The sequence below is a fragment of the Castor canadensis genome, chromosome 6 (assembly GCF_047511655.1).
Source record: "Castor canadensis chromosome 6, mCasCan1.hap1v2, whole genome shotgun sequence".
Lineage (NCBI taxonomy): Eukaryota > Metazoa > Chordata > Mammalia > Rodentia > Castoridae > Castor > Castor canadensis.
This window is the reverse complement of record NC_133391.1, coordinates 33,826,944-33,848,081: the sequence shown is the minus strand read 5'-3', so window position 1 is coordinate 33,848,081 and position 21,138 is coordinate 33,826,944. Positions and strand designations below refer to the sequence as shown.

Genomic DNA, 21,138 nt, shown 5'->3' with positions numbered 1-21,138 from the left:
TTTATATGTATATGTATATACATAGATATACGTATACACACATACATATACATATACATATATACAGTAGTAACTGTGGTATCAAACATCTACTGGGGGACTAGGAACATATATCCTATGGATGGAGGGAGGTAAAGATACTGTAATAGCCTTGCAGGTTATTTAAAAACCTTGTTTTTCACTTCAAGTGTAAGTGGAAAGATTAGGAGGAAGAAAGAACAAAATTAGGAGGACATTCATTGCTGCAAAATGTTGAGAATAGATTATCCAGAGACAAGGGTAGCAGCAAGAAGTCCTATATGGGAAATTATACAGAAATTAGTGTAAAAGATGATGATAATGTGTGTGTGCTTATGTGAAAAAGAAAATTATAGAATGCAGTAGATTGTAGGTTGGGTGTTGAAAACAATGTTATGAATTGTTTTTTGCACTTGAAGTTTCACCATAGTAAAATCCAGGGTAGATAAGGAGTTTTCCTTTCTTTCATCAAGAGAAAGAAGAACTAACATGAAGGATGATATGGAAAAAGAGAACATATATGATTCAAGGATACAGTAAATCATTCCTATGGAGTTGGTGCAATTGCTCAGAACCACTTGTGTCCATGGACACCTCAGAAAGGAAGGGGGAGAGGTCCCAGCTTGGAGTCTGCAGGACAGAGGACTATGGTGCTCAGGATGACACTCTCAGTGATGGCTTAGGAAAGCCACAATCTGAATACATACCTCAAAAACCTGGGCTCAGGATGCAGGATGGCAAGCAGAAAAAAGATAAAAACATGAAAAAGTTTATTTCCTACAATTGATTATATTTTCTAAATTTTAGTGAGAAAGACAGAACTGGTCATAAAGAGCAGTACGTATGCTTCCTGCCCAAGAAACTGGATTGGATTTGGACATAAATGTTTCTATTTTTCTGAAGACACAAGGAATTGGACATTCAGCCAGACTTTCTGTGCCTCACTGGAAGCCAATCTTGCTCAGTTTGCAAGCATGGAGGAATTGGTATGAAATGTTTAGTATTCTTTTTTTCAGTTGAATCCTTAGCCCCTTATAGTTGAGAGGCTGCATGAAGTGAAAGCTGAAACATGATGAAGGATCCCATCCTAGGCAGAATTTGGGTGTGAGATGTATACTAGCCTCTTGTTTATTCTATCTTCTCTGCTTAGAACCCTATGAGACCAGACACATTCTGTCATGAAGTTTAACCTACAAGATTAGATGTGCTGTTTCCATATAATTTGTCATACAAATGATATTATCATGTATTATATATATATGTATTATGTGTATCATGTGTACTTGAAAGTGGGCACTATTAATAGTATGCTGGAATGACAGAAATAAACTGGGATAATCTTGTATACATGGTCACTTAAAATAAAATACTTTAGCAATGTAGCCATCAAATGACTTCACTGAGAATTGAAGTCTACGCTTCTAGTTAACCATGCTGCCATCCTAAGAAACAAGATTATAGAACAGCAGACTCCAGCGCCATCTGAAAGAAAGACACTCATGTTTCCAATTTCCATGTTTGATAACAGAATTTCCTGAAGAGATACAAAGGCTCTTCTGACCACTGGGTTGGCCTCAACAGAGACTCACCACATCACACTTGGAAGTGGGCAGACAACACTGAATACAATGCCTCGTATGTTTTCAGGCTTCTTTTTCTTTTATGTCCATGTGTTGTGAAGTGTGTGAATTGTGTTTATGAGATGAGAAAGGTAAGATTATGGAAAGTTTCCTGTACTAGAAAATAAGAAACATAAATTCTTGGGCTGTAGGGCAGCTAGCTGATACAGTGAGTGCTTGGCATACATGAAGCCCTTGATTCAATCCCTAGCAAATTCCACCCCTGGACCCCCAAATTAAATCCTTTTCATGTTCTTCCATTGATTATCTGTGTCTTAGGAAAACTTTAGTTATGATTTCACTCAAAATCTAGCATGATGAATGATGAAGTCTGGCCTAGTTTTTGCAATCACTTGTACTGATTTAAAACTTCCTTGCTGAAAAGTTCCTTATGTAGAATGTGTTCCTTATGCAGAGCCTTTGATGCAAAGAGAGGGTTGAGAAATCCCAAAGAAGTCCATGAGGAACTGGGATCTTTAACACTCTGAAGTCCATTCTTGATATTGCTGCTCTTATTCACAAAAGCAAAGTCTCCAGGAAAACCTTAAGAATCACTCCTAAAATTTTATCATCAACAGCAACCCAGAAACAGTGACTAGGCTGTGAACATGTCAGCGGGGGAATTTTGAACATAACCATTTCATTGGAAAATTAAATGTAGGAACCCAATCACTTCCATCAATCAAAGCTAAGCTTTCTAGGAATTTGCTAGTAAGATTTTCTTTGTTTTTAGCCACTGATGGCAGCAACTCATTTGCATATGTCAGCATGCATGAGCTAAATACCTGTCAACAACATGCATGGGCTTGGTAGTGAGGGATGAGACACTTGTGATATTTAAACAAAGACCTTGAGAACAGAAAAGGAACTGTTTCTTGTTTGCATACAAAATATGGAGTGGAGGTGCTAGAGATTATAGTCAAACAACACTCAACCTATGAATGCTTAATAGTTTTGTGTTTGGTGTTAGGTTTGCCATCAGAGGATCTGGACAATGTGCCTACCTGAATGAGAATGGAATCAGCAGTGCCGGTATCTACACAGATAGGAAATGGATTTGCAGCAAGCCATGCAGCTATATGGAAGAATGCCAAATTACATTAAATTCCTTTTAAAAAACAGGTGGGAGAGACACATTGTAACTTATTATATACAGTTGCTGCAGTGGTAGATTTTTTGGCTACCAAAATTTTTATCAAAATGCAGTCATAATGGTGCAGGGCTCAAGTGGTAGAGCATCTGCCTACCAAGCTCAAGCCCCTGAGTTCAAATACCACTACTATAAAAACTAAAAAAGAATTACCGAAATGCAGTCATAATATATGAAAATATACAGACTATTTTATTATGGTTATAACAAAGAAATTGAATTACACTCCTGTGATCAGATATAAAACTTTTCTTACCTAGCCTGGTGCTCAATTCCTCTAATCCTAGCTACTCAGGAGGCAGAGATTAGGATTAGGAGGATCATAGTTCAAAGCCAACCTTGGCAGATAGTTATGAGCCCCATTTTAAAAAACCCATTGCAAAAAATGGCTGGTGGAGTGGCTCAAGGTGTAGGCCCTGAATTCAAATCCCAGAGCTGCAAACAAATAGATACATTATATTTTCCTACCTAAACAGTGGTAAGAAAATGGTGGCTACTAAAAATATGCATATGATTTTAACAATCAACAAGAAAGATTACAAAATTGGACCAAGAGCTTTAAAATTTTTAAACACTTTCAAAATCTTTTACAAAATTCAATTACCAATAAAGGAAAAATTTAAAACTACTAAAACTAACATTTATTTTATGCTCTGTAATTTAAAATATTAATTAGGACCTTGGACAGAGGTATCACCCTTCAGTTCTCATGTTCACGTTTTCAGTGTCAGTCCACTAAATACACATTAAATGTATAAACTAATGTCATTTTAATTTTACCCTTTATTCAAATTAAATTCTTCTTTTATTTCACATTAAGTGATGTTAATTGTGGGAACTCTTTAACATTTGATACCTAAACTCACAATATTTTATATAATATTGAGTTTTGAAAACAAAATTTAAAATTTTTATAGCAGCAGCTACACTGTACTGATGAGTCCCAAAAAGGATGAAATAATAAGTTAGAGTGTGTCTCTTCCCCTGTGAACATCCATCTGTCCTATTTTGAATATGTGGATATCCATTTCTGCTTTGTCAATATGCCTATCCATTATTTGTTGATATAATGATTTGTACAAAATGAGCTTTATGTTCTTGTCATTATGTAAATATGCAAGCATAGTTCATTCAAGAAATGTATTTTGCTTAGTAGCTTTTTCTACTTTATTTAGCATTAACAATGCTTTTGCCTTTTAATCTATTTGTAATCTATTGTAGATTTTATGTGTGGGAGTGGCAGGAGGATTTTAACTCAGGGTCTATGCTTGCTAGGCAGGTGTTCTACCACTTGAGCCATGCCCTGGTCCATTTTTGCTTTAGTTATTTTCAGATAGGATCTTGGTTTTTTCTAGGGACAACCTTGGACTATGCTCCTCCTCCTGGATCACAGGTGTGTACCATTGTGCCTGGCTTATTCATTGAGATGTGATCTTGCTAACTTTTTGGGAAGACTGATATTTCAGGAATTATTTCTAATTCACTGCTGTACCCTAGCACAGTGCATCAAGTACACCTCAAAATATACTTATGGAATGAAGGAATGTCTTCCTTACTCTGTGCCTGCACTATTTGCTTAGTTTATAGGTTAAACTATGTATGATTAACTTATAAAAACAACTGTTTCATTAATACAAGGACTTATCCTTCAGTTCTTTTCTACACACGTCACCCTTTCTTTTCTCCTCACCCATCTATTAAGCCAGTTTCCCAACCATAAAATTTTGTCATTTCATAGGGCACCAGTGGTTCACACCTGTAATCCTAGCAACTCAGGAGGCTGAGATCAGGAGGGTTGCAGTTTGAGGTCAGCCTGGCCAACTAGTTCAACAGACCTCATCTTCAAAATAACCAGAGTAAAGTGGACTGGAGGTGTGAGTCAAGTATAAAGCACCTGCTTTGCTGGTGTGAAACCCTCTGTTCAAAGTACAGCCCAACCAAAAAATTGCCATTTCAAGAACTTTATATAGATGATATCTTGCTGTAAATTACATGTTTTTCCACTGTACATAATTGCATATGTCAATAGTCCATTGCTTTTCATTGCTGAGTAGTATTTCATTTTATGCTAGCAAAAAAGTATTTAATCATTCATCCACTGTAAAATATCTGTTTGTTAACAGGAATCTGCTATTGTAAATAAGGCTGCTACGAACATTCAAGTGTAGGTTTTTGTGTAAACATAAGCTGTTGTATCTGTGCAATGAATGCCCGAGGATGGAATAGCAAGGTTGTGTGGTGATTGCATCTTCAGTTTAAAAGAAACTGTTGGAGTCACAATGGGAGTCACAATGGTAGAATAGGAGGCCCTGGACTCTTCTCCCACAGTGGACACATCAGCCTTACTGTATTTGCTTCTTGCAGAGGGTAATTTCCTGTGCTTTCTTTGCTGGGCTACGTATGGGGCTTTGCTAAATGGGCTTCATCTATTTTCCTCAGGCCTCTTTCATGTGCTACTGGGATGAGGTACACTGTCTCTCTTCTCTCTGATGAAGTGCTGATATTCAGTGTTTGCAAACCCAGTCACTGGCCAGTCAGAACAGTCAGAGTTCTACAGGTAGGAGAAAATGCTGGATGTGTGGGAAAAGCTTCAGGCATTCTCTAGATCAAAGCTTCCCCAAAAAGACTTTAAATGATTGTTTCATAATATTTACTGAAGCAGATATGAAGTAATAATTTGACATCTTTACTGGAATCATTGATTTCATTTCTCAGAACAGGCCTGTCAAAGGTCTTATCCATATAGCTCTTGAAACTGAGAAAGTTTAATTAATATTTTGTTAAAGTTTGAATAATTGTAAATTAGCTGAGAAGTAATGGAATTCACAGTTTTATATAGAGCCTTTGTGAAAATTGGAAAGTTATTTTCCTACTTACTCTTTTCATAATTTGTTTTCCAGCTGTTTTAAGTTTTTTGGCAGTTATCAAAGTATACTACATATTTTCTTCTCTATGAACCTAACCAAAAGCAGTTTCCTTCAACAGGAAGACTTCTTTCACTTCAAATGTTTTCCTTTGTCATTTAGCTAACTTGCTCATTCTTCAGTTAGCACTGAATTTAGTTAGCACTTCCATGGGAATTTTTATCCTAAAGGTTTAGTGCTTTCACAATAAATTCTATTGTGTTTCACAGCTTATTAAAATGAATCATACTTACTCTTCAGGCTCAAGATAAAAGTTCTTTTATAAAGGAGTTTTATGTTCCTCCTTATTGTAAACTCAGGACACATGTGGCTTGACAATTGAAAGATACAGATCTTGAAAGTAAGCTTTGAAATGACAAATGAGTGTCTACAGCATTGTGACTCCATGAACTCTTTTTAAGTTTAGTTTTCTCAGAATGAGAAAACGATATAGAGATTTATATTAGAAGACTGTGTGACTGTCTGTGTCATATAGTGAACACTTGACCTTTATTTTTTGATTCCTCAGAGCCTTGATTTTAATAAAGAAGTTTCCAAAGTAGTTATTTAGTTGTGAGCTGTGTCATTTAGTTATTTCAGACATATCACTTAGTCACTTAGATGCACAGAGAACATCTGAAAATTAAAAGTATTGCTATCAGTTTCTTCACATAATTTTGCCAATTAAATGAGAATATCTACTTAAACTCTTAAATATGTCTGGATTGTAGTAAGTAAAGATAAACTACAGTTTTGTGTGGTCATGCCATGCTAGTACTATACATATAATATCACTAGTTTTGCCACCAGTGTGGGAATTCGAAGGTGCAATGATATTCATCCAGACATGCATTCTGTTCTCACTAAATTGACAAAAACCCCTAATATAATATAAATAGGATGAACCTGACAGTCATATTATGATAATGGATGAGAAAGAGACCAAACGCATGCTAAGAACATTGGAAAAGTCAGATTTAAAACATAAAACAGTTGGGATTGGAGATATAGCTAAGTCAGGTTGTGCTTACCTGGAATGTACAAAGCCCTGGGTTTGATCCCTAGAACCAGGAAAAAAAGTCCATTTTAAGGTATTGGAGAGTATTTAGGGAAACTGGAAAAAAAGCAAAGATTCCAGAAAGAGATCACTGGTAGCTGCTTTCCCCCTGGGACATCTTGGCAGTGAGTTAGTTGCTAAGAATCTGGGACAATGGTCACGCCTAAGTGGTCTTCTCTTGGGAGAGAAAAATTTCTGACAAATAACTTGCAGAGCCAAGATCCTTAGAAAGGGGGAGGGTCAAAGAAGTGAGATCAATCATTTTCAGTCTATAGACTAAAAAGTGCCAGGCAGTAGCTTCTGGTTCACAAAGAAGGGAAGCATTTAAAGTACAAACAGCTAGATGTCCAAAACTGAACTGGACCAGCCCCACCCTCAATTCACATGTAACACCAACCTATATGCAAGGTAATGCAGAGACACTCTAGCTACTTCTCCTCTCTCTGAGTAGTTCTAGGAACCTAGCCTGGTGCCTTGGGTATGCAAGAAAAAGCTTTACTATAGAGACAGTCTGGTAGTAAGAAACTAAATTGTAACCCTCTCACTACACAATACTGCCTGAACACAGAATGCTTCCACTGTAGATCTCTGGTGATTTAAAAGTTCTAACCAATGAATTTGGCCTCACATGCATAAATCTCAATGAAGAAACACAGAAATGTGAAAAAAAAAACAGCACACTATGAGACTCCTAAAGGTCAACAACCCCAATGTAGCAGACCCTCAGGATTAGTGAAAAGGAAGAAAGCCCAAAGAACTCGAAAAGCATGCTTAAAAGAATGATCAACAAAATGAAAGAGGACATGCTTAAAATGTTTAATGAATTCAAAGAGTGCTTGCACTAGAGGTTATACCACCAATAGTGTATGAGGTTTTCTTTGTCTCCATGTGTTTCCTGAGGCAAAAAATGGTTGGGTCTCGCTTTTTGATCCAACCAGCTATCCTATGTCTTTTGATGGGAGAATTACCTTACCCTTCACAGGCTCAAGGCTGTAAAGGTTTTAACTAATTGAAAGACTTTGCTTTGAGAAGAAAGCACTGGAATACCTAGGGAGTTATTTCTTCACATTGAGCCATCTAGGCTGTTATAGGCCATTGTGGTTCAAGTGTTCTGAGCTACTCCTCAGGCTGGGAGCAGACTCTAGCACTGTCTATGTGCTACTAGTTTTGAAGACATGTAGAACATAAGAGTTATGGGGGCCAATGGGACATGCCCCCCCCGGTTTCAAAGGAAGGACAAGGAAGCCAGACAATGTGTGCCAGGGACAGGATTCCTGCAGACAGGTACTAAATGTGTGATGTGTGAAATTATGATGGTGATTCAGAAGTTAAAATGGAGATTCCAGGAAGTTAGGGATGAGTGGAAGAACATTTGCAGGGAACAGAGTCAGTGCCAGAAGGCAGCCATGTGGGTTGCAAACAGCATGCCTACCCTGCTGGAGGTCACATCATGCCACAAGATATCCCAGATGCTGGGCACAGAGCTATAGTATTTAATGCTTGCCTTGCTGGGTTCTGATTGTATAAGTGCTATCTTTCCTTGATGTTCTCTTATTCCTTCCTTTTGGAAAAGGAATATTGACTGTATGCCATTGTATGTTGGAAGTATGTAACTTGTTCTTGATCTTCACAGGGGCTCACTGCTAAGAGTTGGCTTAAGTCTCAGAGAAGACTCTGAACTTGAGCTTTTGAATACTAGTGGAACTGTCAGGACTGCAGGGACTCATGGAGACAGACTGAACGCATTTTGCATTATGAGATAAGCATGAACTTTTGGGGTTCTGCAGTGGAATGTTATGGTGTAAAAAAGATGCATTTGGGTGTCAGTGACAAAGGGTGACCTTGAGATGAGTAATCTTGATTATCTACTTGATTGGACTACTTGATTGGATTGTCCAGGAGATTAGGAAAGTACCTCTGGGTGTGTATGTGAGAATATTTCCAGAGATAATTAGATCTAAATGTTCTGACCTAATAAAGGGTTTAATTCATTGATTAATTCAAAATTTGAATAGATTATTGTGAAGTGGTGGAATTGTGGAAGGTGAGGCCTGGACAGAGGAAGTAGGTCATGGGGGACATGATCTTGGGGTGTGTCCTCAGGGGCTATGTCTTTCCCTGGACACTTCCTGTTACTGTTCCACTCTGCTTTCTGCCTCATGATGTGAGCTGATCTGCTATAAGTTCCCTGCCACAAGGGACTGAAACCTCTGAAGCCATGAGCAAAAGAAATCGTTCATCGTTTCTTTTCCTTTTTTTTTTTTTCCTGGTGAGACTGGGGTTTGAACTTAGCACTCTGAACTTGTAATGCAAATGTTCTACTGCTTGAGCCACACCCACAGAACATTTTGCTCTGGTTATTTTGGAGATGAGGTCTCACAGGCTATTTGCCTGAGTTGGCCTCAAACAAGGATCCTCCCGATCTTCCTGATCTCAGCCTCCCAAGTGTCTAGGATTACAGGCATGAGTCACTGGCACCTGGCAATCACACATATTTTGAGCGTTCATGTTAGGTACTCTCTCACAGCCATGAAAAATCTGATCACTATCCTGAGTGAGGGGATGCTCTGCATTCTTTTGGCCCTATTTAGTGATACTTGGGTTTATTTTTTTGTACTTTTGTCCCTCTTTTTGCTGACTTCACTGTTAAAAATGGCCCCCAAGTGTAGTAGTGAAGGACTATTTGGTGTTACCAATGAAAGAACACTGGGACACATATCACAAATAAAACCTGTACATGAGAAAAGCTTTGTTCATGCATGAGTGACATACAGGGCTGCTGGCATTGAATTCAATGCTAATTACTTAACAGTATTTATTTAATAAGATGTCCTTAAACAGAAACACACAGGAAATAAGATTTTGCATTGATTGGTTGATGGGCACAGTGATGCCTGTGTGTAATACCAGCAACACTGAGGCAAGAAGATTGTGAATTTAAGGCCAGCCTGGGTAACATAATAAAACCCTCTTTCAAAAAGTATTAATTGGTTGATGAAAATGCGTCCAGAAAATTGTAGTAACCTAACCTTATAACCCTGTACTTCTAGGAGCAATGGCTCAGTATTCACTAACGCAGTATTTTCAGTGAAAGTTAATTCATAGGACATGTCTACCATAAATGATGCTCTAATCTTTTATTCCTTCTGTTGGCTATGAATTTATTTTGTTCTACTTTCTCCAGTTCCACATATCATAATGTGAGATTATGGGATCTTTCTCTCTCCATCCCTCACTCTGTCTCTCTCCTTTCCTTTTATTGAAACTGGATTTCCTTATATGTAGCACCGTCCGGAGTCAAATGCACTATGTAGACCAGGCAAATACCAAATATGAAATCCTGCCTAAGCCTCTTGAGTGCTGGGATTACAGGCCTATAACACCATTCCTGATTCTTCCTTCTTTTTAAATATATTTACAATAGTGAATTTCCCTCTTAGCACCACATTTTTTTCATCACATAACTTTGGTATGGTGGGTTTTCATTTGCCTTAAGGTGTTTTCTTGTTTTCCTTTGACCCTTCGGTTATTTAAGAATTCATGTGTATGAATTGTAGTTTTCATTCTTTCATTTCTCTCTATTTGGTTATCAAAAAGATGTTTTGTGTAGGTGATTGTCACAATCTTTTTCATGATTTTTAAGTTTTAAGATAATATTTAACAGCAGTTTTACGTCTTCCTAAAAGGAAGAAGTCCTTATCCATGCATGAACATCTAGTGAACCTGAAGAGGCAGCCAATAAGAGTGTTCACAAGGAAAAAAAAATTTCTTCCAAGGAGTAGTCTTGTCAGCAGTGGACCTGAAGAGGCTGCTAGCAGCAAGAGAAGGAAGCACTAAGAAAGGAAAAATTTCCAGATAGGAGTCAGCGGCTCATGCCTCTAAATCTAGAACTTAGAAGGCTGAGATCAGGAAGATTGAGGTGCAAAGATGCCTCAGCCAAATAGTTCACAGGACCCAATCTCCAAAATAACCAGAGCAAAATGGGCTGGAGTTATAGTTGTAGCAGTAGAGTGCTGCTTTATAAGCACAAAAGCCCTTATAAAAGTTCCCCAAATAAAAGTTCCAAAGAACATCCTCGGAGGATTAAAATGGACATTCCTTGTGTTGAAGGATGCAAACCAATGTGACATTTCCCATCCCATGCCCCAACCCCCAATAAAAACATACACACAAAAAAGAGGAAGGTGCAGAGATTTCTCATGTCACCCTGTCTCCAGAGTTGCACAACTTCCTCATTCACCACCATTCCTGAATGTAAGGGGGCACTTACCATTGGTGAACCTGTGTTGACACAGGATAATCTTCCAAAGGCCACAGTTTACATTAGGTTCACCCTGGTGTTTACTTTCTAATTATGATGTTGCATGGAACATTTTAACTGTCCTAAAGACTCCATGTTCTGTTCATCTACCTTTCCCTCCACCTCCAAATACTGACAACTGATCTTTTTCTTATAGGAGTTTTCATTTTCCAAACTGAAATATAGTTGGAATTTTACAGCATACTACCTTTCACATGGACTTCCTTTCTTAGGAATATACATTTTAGTTCCCTCAATTTCTTTTTATGGCCTGATAACTCTTTTCTTTTTTAGTGCCCAAGAATATTCCAATGTGCAGATGTTCCACAGTTTTCTTACCCACCTACTTACTTAAGGACATCTTGGTTGCCTTCAAGTTTGGACAGGTATGAATAAAGCTGATATAAACATCTATTTGCAGCTTTTTATGTGGACATAAGTATTAATCTTTTGAGTAAACACCAAGCAGCACAACTGATGGGTCATATGCAAGGGCACATTTACTTTTGTAAAAAAGCCACCAAATTCTCTTCCACAGTGGCTTCACTTTTCATATTCCAACCAGCAATAAATAAGCATTCCATTGTGACATATCCTCAAGAGCATTTATTGGTGTCACAGGTCTGAATTTATTAAGTCCACCAGATTTACACTTTAATTTGTGTTTCCATGGTGACATGTGATGTGGAGTATTTTTATGTACTTATTTTCCATCGGTTTATCTTCTTTGGTGAGATGTATACTGAGAATGTTGGCCCAGTTTTCACTTGGGTTGTTTGTCTTCTTAGTGATAGTTTTAAGTGTTCCCTGTAGAATTTAAAACAATTACACTGGGTGTGATTCCTGAGAACAAGTACTTACCCTAAGCCACTTTGTGACGTGTTTCCTAAGGTCTTAATTTATTTTTGTCTTGCATTTCCTCCATTTCTACTTGCTTTTGTGTTTAGTGGATTATTATTTTGTTGTCACATATTTTGATTTCCTTCTCATCTCATCTTGTAAATGTTCTAGGAGGTGTTTCCTTTTTTTGTTACCATGTGGATTGCATATAATATTATTCTACAATTGCAAGAATCCTTTTTGAGTTGACAGCAACTTGACTCGATCACATGCTCAAGTTTCTATTCCTACATACTGCTCTGTTTCCCTGCTACACTGTTGGTGTCTCTAATTGTATGTTTATTTATCATGTACCCAGTAATGGGGGGGCGGTCATTATATTGTTCATTTATCTTTAAAATTCTGTAGAAAATTAAAAGTAGAATTATAAATAAAAAATACAAAGTCTTGGACTTTATAATTATCACACATTATTTTTACTGTAGGTCTTTGTATCTCCATCATATGTATTCTTGCTACTGTCTTTCATCTCAGCATTTTTTCATATTATTTTTCTTTCTTTTAAAAAATTATTGGTGTATTAGGGGTACATAGTGATACTAACAAAGTTCTTGCAATAGGTTCAGTGGTCATGAATTCTAATCCTTTGATTATGTGGAAACATCTTAATTTCTTCCTCAATTTTGTACACTTTTGTTATCTATAGATTTTTTGTTAGCTTATTTCCTTTTAGCACTTTAAGTATGTCATCTCATAGTCTTCTTGCTTAAACATTTCTGTTTAGACATTAGTTTATAATGAGCATCCTTTTATGTATGTGGTAATCCCCTCTCTTCTCTGCTTTCTAGAATCCTATGTTTATGATGTTTGCCTTGATGGCTTCCTATAAGTCTATCAAGATCCCTTCACTGCTTTCATTATTTCATAACAGTCCAGATATCTGTTGAATCCTTTATATATCTTCTGTTTTGATATTCTCATTTTGCTCATATACCTGTTTTGTTTTTTATTTTAGTGTGTGTTTTAATTTGGCCTGGAGGATATTTAGGAAAGTTGGTTTTAATACTTACCTAGGAAGTCCAATACCTGGGTGTTCTCAGCCCTAATTTCTGTCACTTACCTGTGAATGTGTCACATTTTCCTGTTTCATTATGTATCATGTGACTTTTTGTTGAAATTTGGAAATTGAAAATCTGCCAGTCTCTCAGGATCTAAAGAATGTCCCTGTTTTATTCCCTCACATGAATTTCTCTTAGGTCAGAAGCCTTCCTGCTGTGAAAGCTTAGGCTTCTCTGAGATATTTTCTGATCATGTATGTGACTGGATGTGTCTGTTTGCTTTAGGGGGATTACTTTCTCTTTTTAAATATATTTCTGTGGCAGAATGAAAGCTTTGACCTTTTTAATCTACTTTTTTTTGCCTTTTCATCCTAGCAAAGGCGCTTTTGAGGGGAACATGCAAATATACTTTCTGTAATTATTCTTCTTATAACTACAAGGAATAGGTAAGAATTCCTCTAAAGCAAGAAGTCTATTGGGTTGCTATATTTGTCTCTCAGGAAGAGTTCAGTCCTTCAAAGTTTAATGCTCAGTAGATGATGGTACTTAATAGTAGATATGATTTTTTGATGAGCCTTGACATTACCAGAACAATGGGGTAAGTGTCTCCTGTCATCTAAGACAAAATTTATGACTTAATTGAAACACAGGTAAATAATTGGAATGTCTAATCAAGTGTGGTATATTCTTATCTTTTCTTATCCTCAATACACCTAAATTGAAACTTGTTTTACCCTTTATTAAATTCCACTCATGTCACCCAGTTTCCAGACAAGTTACACTTTATACATTGCACATTAGTGGTTAGAGTCTAGAAGCACATATTGAGCAGAGGGTGTGTGTGTGTGTACACTACTCGGGTTGAATTCTGGCTCTTTTACTTAAAAAGATTCATAACCCTGAATACTTCAAAATTGTATTTAAATTTACTGATGGCTATTATAAAAATGGTATGAAATTTCACATGTCTGAATGTGGACAGTATTTGGAACAGAGTCAATGTATAGTGAATATTATTTATCCACTATTTTATTTTTTCACTAAAATAAAAGTTACACTATGAACATATTTCTAAAAGCTTAAATATTTTGAAGCATTCATGTTTGTTGTGAGCTTCTTTCAGGGAATGTTTTCTGTACTTTCAACCCTTATCTCTAAATGTTACATAACATAGATGCTGTATGTATAATTATAATGTATAATTTGGGGCTGAAAGTGTTTCCAATGTCATTTTATCCTTTCATATATAATTTAATAATTCTGAGCTTTATTTTCCAAAGTCTTTAACCATGATTTCCAAATTCAAATTTCAGAGTGATCCAGGTGTGATGGTGCATGTGTGTAACCCCAGCTACTCAGAAGGAATAGGCAAGATCACAAGTTGGAGGCCGGCATAGGCAAAGGTAACAGCAAAAACAAAAACAAAACAAAACAAAAATAATAAAAACAAAAGGGCTTGAGGTGTGACACAAGAGGTAGAAGGCTCATGTAGCATATGCAAGGCATTAAGTTCCATCCCCAGTGTTGAAAAAAGAAAGAAAGAAATAAAAGAAAGAGAGGGAAGGATGGAGAAGGAAGGATGAAAGGAAGGAAGGAGAGAGATTATCCCTTATAAAAAGTTACAAAAAACCCTGGGGGCCAGTGCCTTGGACCTGTAATCCTAGCTAACAGAGAGACTGAGGTTGGGAGAAATAAGGTTTGATGCCAGCCCAGGCAAATAGTGTTTGAGACCCGGTCTCCAAAATACCAGAGCAAAATGGACTGGAGGAGTGGTTCAAGCACTAGAGCACTTGTTTTGTTTGAGTGAGGCTCTGAGAAAACCCCAGTCACACCCCAAAAGAGTTTCATAAACCATAAAGGATTAGAATGGACATTCCCTAGGGCAAGAGGCATAACCCAAGTTATTATTGCCCAATGAAAAACCCAATAAAAACATTCATACACAGTAAAGAGGAAGGTGCAGAGAATTCTCATGTCACCCTGTCTCCACAGTTGCACAACTTCCTCATTTACCATCATCCTGAACATAAGGGGACATTTGCCATTTGTGAACTTGTGTAGTCACATAGTTTACATTGGGTGTTTACTTACCACTTATGATGTTATGTGCAACTATTATAACTGTCCTGAAAATTCTCCATGTTCTTTTCCTTCATCCTTCCCTCCATCTCCAAGTCCTGAAAATCCTGATCTTTTTCTATAGGATTTTTCATTTCCCAAAAGGATACATAGTTGGAAATTTGTAATGTATAACTTGTCACATTGATTTATTTTTTTAGTAATAAACATCTTAGTTTCCTCAATTTCTTTTTATGGCCTGATGGTGCTTCTCTATTTTTAGTGCTCAATAATATTCCAATATCCAGATATTCTACAGTTTATTTACCCACCCACCTACTTAAGGACAACTTAGCTCCTTTCAAGTTTGGACAAGTATGAATAAAGCTGATGTAAACATCTATTTGCAGCTTTTTATGTGGACATAATATTAAGTCTTTTGGGTAAATACCAAGCAGCACAATTGATGGGGCATATCCAAGGGTATACAGATGTTTGTAAAAAAAGCTGCCAAATTCTCTTCCACAGTGGCTTCACTTTTCACATTCCCACCAGCAATAAATAAGAGTTCTATTATGACATGTCCTCAAGAGCATTTACTGGTGTCACAGGTCTGAATTTTTGTAAGTCCACCAGATTTACAGTGATGTCATTTTAATTTGTGCTTCAATGGTGACGTGTGGTGTGGAGTATTTTCATGTATTTATTTTCCATCGGTGTATCTTCTTTGGTGAGATGTCTACTGAGACTGTTGGCGCAGTTTTCACTTGGTTATTTGTCTTCTTAGTGATAGTTTCAAGTGTTCCCTGCAGAATTTAATATAATTACACTGGGTGTGATTCCTGAGAACAAGTATTTATCTTCACCATTTTGTGACGTTTCATAAATGTATTAATTATTTTTGTCTTGCATCTCCTCCTTTCTACTTTCTTTTGTGTTTAGTGATTATATTTTTTGTTGTGACATATTTTGATTCCCCTCTCATCTCATCTTATGAATGTTCTAGGAGGTGTTTTCTTTTCTTGTTACCATATGGATTACATATAATATCTCTATAATTGCAAAAATCCCTTTTGAGTTGACAGCAACTTGACTCAATCACATGCTAAAGTTTATATTCCTATACAGTTCTGTCTCCCTGCTACATTTTACATTGTTGATGTCTCTAATTATGTATTTATATATTATGTACCCATTAATGTGGGTTCATAATTTTATTCACTTATCTTTTAAATTCTGTAGAAAATAAAAAATGGAATTGCAAATCAAAATTATGGTTATGCTGGATTTTATAATTACCTTTACTGTAGGTCTTTGTTCTCCATTACATATATTCTTGTTACTGTTTTTCATCTTAGTATTTCTTTTTTTCACATTAGTTTTCTTTCTCTTCCTCTTTTTTTGAACTATTGTTATATTTGGAGTACATTGTGACATTTACAAAGTTATTACAATAGGTTCATTGGTAATGACCTCTCTCATCTTTTGCATATAGGGAAATTCTTTACTTCTTCCTCAATTTTGTAAGACTCTTTTGCTATATATAGATTTTTTGTTAATAGTTGCTTTTAGCACTTTAAATATGTCATCTCATTGCCTTCTTGCTTAAACATTTCTGTTAATAAATTAGTTTATAATGACCACCCTTTGTATGCATGAAAATTCCCATCTCCTCTCTGCTTTTGAGAGTCCTATGATGTTTGCCTTGATATCTTCCTATAAATCTTTCAAGAGCTCTTCACTGTTCTTGATTATTTTATTCACTCTGTTACTAATATTTGAACATTTCTAGTCCTTCATCTTTAACTCTTGAGTCCTTTTATTCTGATGCTCAGATCTTCTACTTAACCCTTGTATTAATTTTTTTTAAATTTCAATTATTGTTCTTTTCAGTTCCAGATACCTATTTGACTGTTTTTTTAAATTTCTAATTGTTTTGACATTCTCATTTTATTCATATACATGTTTTAGTTTTTATATTAGTGTGTGTTTTCTTGGCTCTGGAGGATATTCAGGAAAGTTGGTTTTAATACTCTGTCTAGCAAGTCCAATACCTGGGTGTTCTCATGCTTGTTTCTGTCACTCACCTGTGACTATGTTACAATTTCATGTTCCATTGTGTATCTCATGACTTTTTGTTGAAATTTGGATTGTGGAAATCTGCCAGCCTCTCAGGACTTGAAGGTTGTCCTTGTTTCATCCCTTATCTTGAATTCCTTAGAGTAGGAGCTATCGTGCAGAGGAAGCTGAGGCCTTCCCTGAGATGTTCTCTGACCATGTGTGTGACTATGACTAGGCCCCTCTCTTTGTTTTAGAGGGTTTCTTTCTCTTTGTAAATATATTTCTGAAACAGAACGAGCACTTTGACCTTTTAAACCTACTTTTTGTTTGTTTTGTCTTTTGCCTTCTCATCCCAGTAAAGGTGCTTTTGAGGGGAATGTGCAAGTATAAATTCTCTGTAGTTATTCTCCTTATATACCAGAAATAGGTAAGAATTGCTCTACTACAAAAACAGTCTATTACATTACTATATTTGTCTTTCAGGAAAAGTTCTCTCCTTGAATCTGAAACGCTCAGGAGATGGTGATACTTACACTAGATGATGAACCTTTCTGACGAACCTTGACGTTAACAGAACAATGAGGAAAGTGCTCCCCACGTCATTTAAAACAAACTTCATGGCTTTATTTAAACACAGATAACACATTGGTATGTGTATTCAGGTCTGGTATTTCCTTGTCTTTTCTTATGCTTGTCATACCTAAGTACATACTCTCTTATCCACTCAGGTCACCAAGTTGCCAGACAAATTACATTTCATTCATTGCACATTAGTGATTAGAGTCTAGGAGCACATATTGAGCAGTGTGTGTGTGTGTGTGTGTATACTACCTGGGTTTGAATTTGGCTCTTTTACCAAAGAACATTCATAACCTTGCACAACTCAAAGCTGTTCCGATTTGCTGTGGGCCTGTATAAAAATGAAACGGAATGTCACATGATTCATGTGAACAGTGCTTGGAGCATAGTAAACGTAGAGAGAATATTATTTGGCTAACAACTCAACTTTTTTATCTGAAATACAACTTAAGCTCTGAGTATCTTGCTAAAAGCATAAAAATTTCTAATAAATCCACATTCTTTATGAGCTTCTCGAGGGGAATGTTTTTCTGTATCTTAAACCCTTAGCCCAGTGCCTTAGATGACATAGATGCTCTATAATTTTGGACTGAAGGAGTTTCTAATATCACTTTATCCTTTTGTGTATAATTCAGAGCATTTGAGCTTTATTTTCCAGCTTCTATAACCTTTATTTCCATGTTCAAATTTCAGAAAGAGCCAGGTATGGTGGTGTGTGCCTGTAATTCCAGCTACTGAGAAAAAAGGATATCAAGTTGGAGGTCAGCCCAAGCTGAGGTAGCAACAAGACCCTGTCTTAAAAACAAAATAATAATAAAAGGGCTAGGGGTATGATCCATGTGGTGGAAGATTGTCTAGCATGTGTAAGGTTCTGGGTTCAATTCCCAGTGTTGCTAACAGAAAGAAAGGAAAAAAATGGAAGGAAGGAAGGAAGGAAAGAAAGAAAACAGTGAGAGAGAAGATTTTTTTCCCTCTAAAAGTTACAAAGAAGCTGGGCACTTAGGACTCAAGCTTGTAACCATTGTTACTTGGGAGACTGAGATTCGGAGTTTCGAGATTTGAGGCCAGTCCGGGCAAATAGTTTGTGGGCCTCCATCTCCAAAATAACCAGAGCAAAATGGACTGGAGGTGTGGTTCAGGCAGTAGAGTGCTTGCTTTGCAAGTGTGAAGCCCTGAGTTTAAACCTCAGTCCCACCAAAACACTACTAGTACTACTACTACTAATAAACAAACAAACAAACAAAAACAGAAGTTGTAAAGAGACTGCAATTCAGCAGTTAAGTACAAAGACAATTTTTTTTTTACCCATAAAGTTCCTATGTTTAAATCCCCAGTCTTCCAGTGTGTGAGATGAACTTCTGGAAAATTACTTTAAATCCCATTCCTAAATTTCTCCTGTTAGTTGGACATGACAATCCCATCTCATGGGTTTCTGTGAGGATAATTAAACCAGAACATAAGAGGTACCTAATCTGGTGTCTGGCATTAACAGATGTATTTCTGTGTCTTCTGTATGCTGTAAAATCACTTTGGCTAATATCTGAAGGACTAATTTTCAATCCTGTGTAGCTTATTATTTTGTTTTTCTTAAATTTTCACTAAAACTTTTTTCAGGACCTGTGGTATTGACCAGTAAACGTGAACCTTTATAAAACTGCCTCTTAGCAGTCTTCGTGTTGGCCTGTGACTTTGCCCTTATTTACCTGTTTTGAAATCTGTTGACTTTGCTCTCTGTTATCAATATAACACTGTCCATAGGTTTTGACTTGAAAAACGTCTACCTTTTAGTTGTCTAGACTGTGAAAGACCACTAGTATACAAGAGACATAGAACTCATCCTTGCTCTATAATGGCAAGTAATGAAAGATATCATTGTAAATTTAATGCACTAAAGTACTATTAGGATTAGATAATTTCACATACATAAAGTACTGAGAACATAACTAGTCCAAGGAATAGCATTTGACAACTGCTTTCTGGGAATCCACCTCAACCATAATTATTATAATAAAACGGAATTCTCTAGATTATAGTAATGTAAGATATAAAAAGTAATAATTAACCTTCTCTAATCACACTGAGTTTAATAATTTCTTAGCATGATATGCTCTCAGAATGACCTTTGGACAAAAAGCCTGGACAAAGTGTTTACTTTTCATTTTATCTACACTTGAACTTTGTAAAGCAAATTTGAGGAAGGAAGTCTTGTTTGGAACTAGTTTGTTAAGGAAACATTTGATTTTGTTTCAGTAAACACACATGCATGAATAAACATAGGACAGATGGTTGAAAAGAAATAAAAACTACTAAGTGCTGTATTGCACTCCGTTTCAGGGGTATCATGGTCTTCTTTTCTAGCTATTCTAGCTCCTCCGCCTTTTTTCTTGATCTGGGGATTGATCCCAGGGCCTCACACACACTAGGCAAGTGTTCTGCTACTTGAGCTATGTCCTTAGGCCTTTTTGAAATTTTGGTCTGCTACCTTTTCCCAAGCAAACCTCAAACTTATGTTCCTTCAGCCTCCACTTCCTGAGTAGTTGGGACTACAGACGTGGACCACCAGGATAGATCTCAGGCTTTTTTTTAAATCAATGTGCTAGACTGCCTTCCTAGAAAGCAAATTCCTTCATGATAGGCATGTCTGAGGAACACCATTAAGGGATTTTTATAGCTAAAGGCACACGTTACGATGCATATTACATACTGCAAATTGTGCCGTAGAAACCTATGGACACTCTTCCCCTGGCGATCACGACACCCTGGACAGTGTCCACTCTAGGTGAGTACATTCAGAATAAAACTAGACAGATGTCCAAGTGCTGCTTTCAGATTAGAGTCAGCAACACCTGAAACACTCCACACATAGATAATAAACTGTTTTGCAAAATCTTTTTATGATTCCACAGACTTATTTTTTGACATTTGTTCTACAAATAATATATTTTATACATTTTATATAATTTACAAATTATGTATTTTATACATTTATTTATTGTCTCCCTATGTATGAATAATTATAAATACATATGTATATGCATAGACATAACTTTATATATAAATATGTAGATATAAATAAATAAGAAAATATAAGTATATACTCATTTATATATGCACTTATATAAAATATTTAAATATATATTTGTGTATAAATTTTATACATTCATATAAACATATATTCCCTTTTTATATGTAAATATATATAAAATATATGAATATGAATGCATACATTTCATATATTTACACATATATATTCTCCCTTTACATATATATGTTCATGTATTTATATATGTATATATATTTGTATAAAAATATGCATATGTCAATATGTATATTTATATATAAAGACATTAATATATTAATGTATATGAATTATATATATACACAATATTCTCAAATTATATATAAAATAAATACATATTTAACATATTGATGGATTTATATATCAATCTATATGACTGTATAAATATAAATGTATTTATAACTTTTATATCTCTA

At 36.1% G+C, this 21,138-nt stretch overlaps 1 protein-coding gene across 14 annotated transcripts in view; it reads left to right on the top strand.

Moving 5' to 3' along the window:
• Positions 1-21,138, top strand: part of LOC141410508 (C-type lectin domain family 2 member F-like) — a 31,150-nt gene that overhangs the window by 9,476 nt on the left and 536 nt on the right. The window contains exons 4-11 of one of the 14 annotated variants that reach the window (XR_012448862.1): positions 826-1,004; positions 1,547-1,653; positions 2,608-2,759; positions 11,342-11,433; positions 14,259-14,348; positions 17,548-17,712; positions 18,337-18,420; positions 20,365-20,422. Coding sequence is in view for 3 of the 14 variants with exons in the window: in XM_074076090.1 (XP_073932191.1) it covers positions 826-1,004; positions 1,547-1,653; positions 2,608-2,752 (431 nt within the window). In the remaining 11 variants the exon portion in view is untranslated. Of the gene's footprint in view, positions 1-825; positions 1,005-1,546; positions 1,654-2,607; positions 2,760-4,142; positions 6,253-11,341; positions 11,434-13,320; positions 13,392-14,258; positions 14,349-17,547; positions 20,423-21,138 lie in introns of those variants that run through there. The other 13 variants (XR_012448860.1, XR_012448867.1, XR_012448865.1 and 10 more) reach the window with 13 other exon arrangements.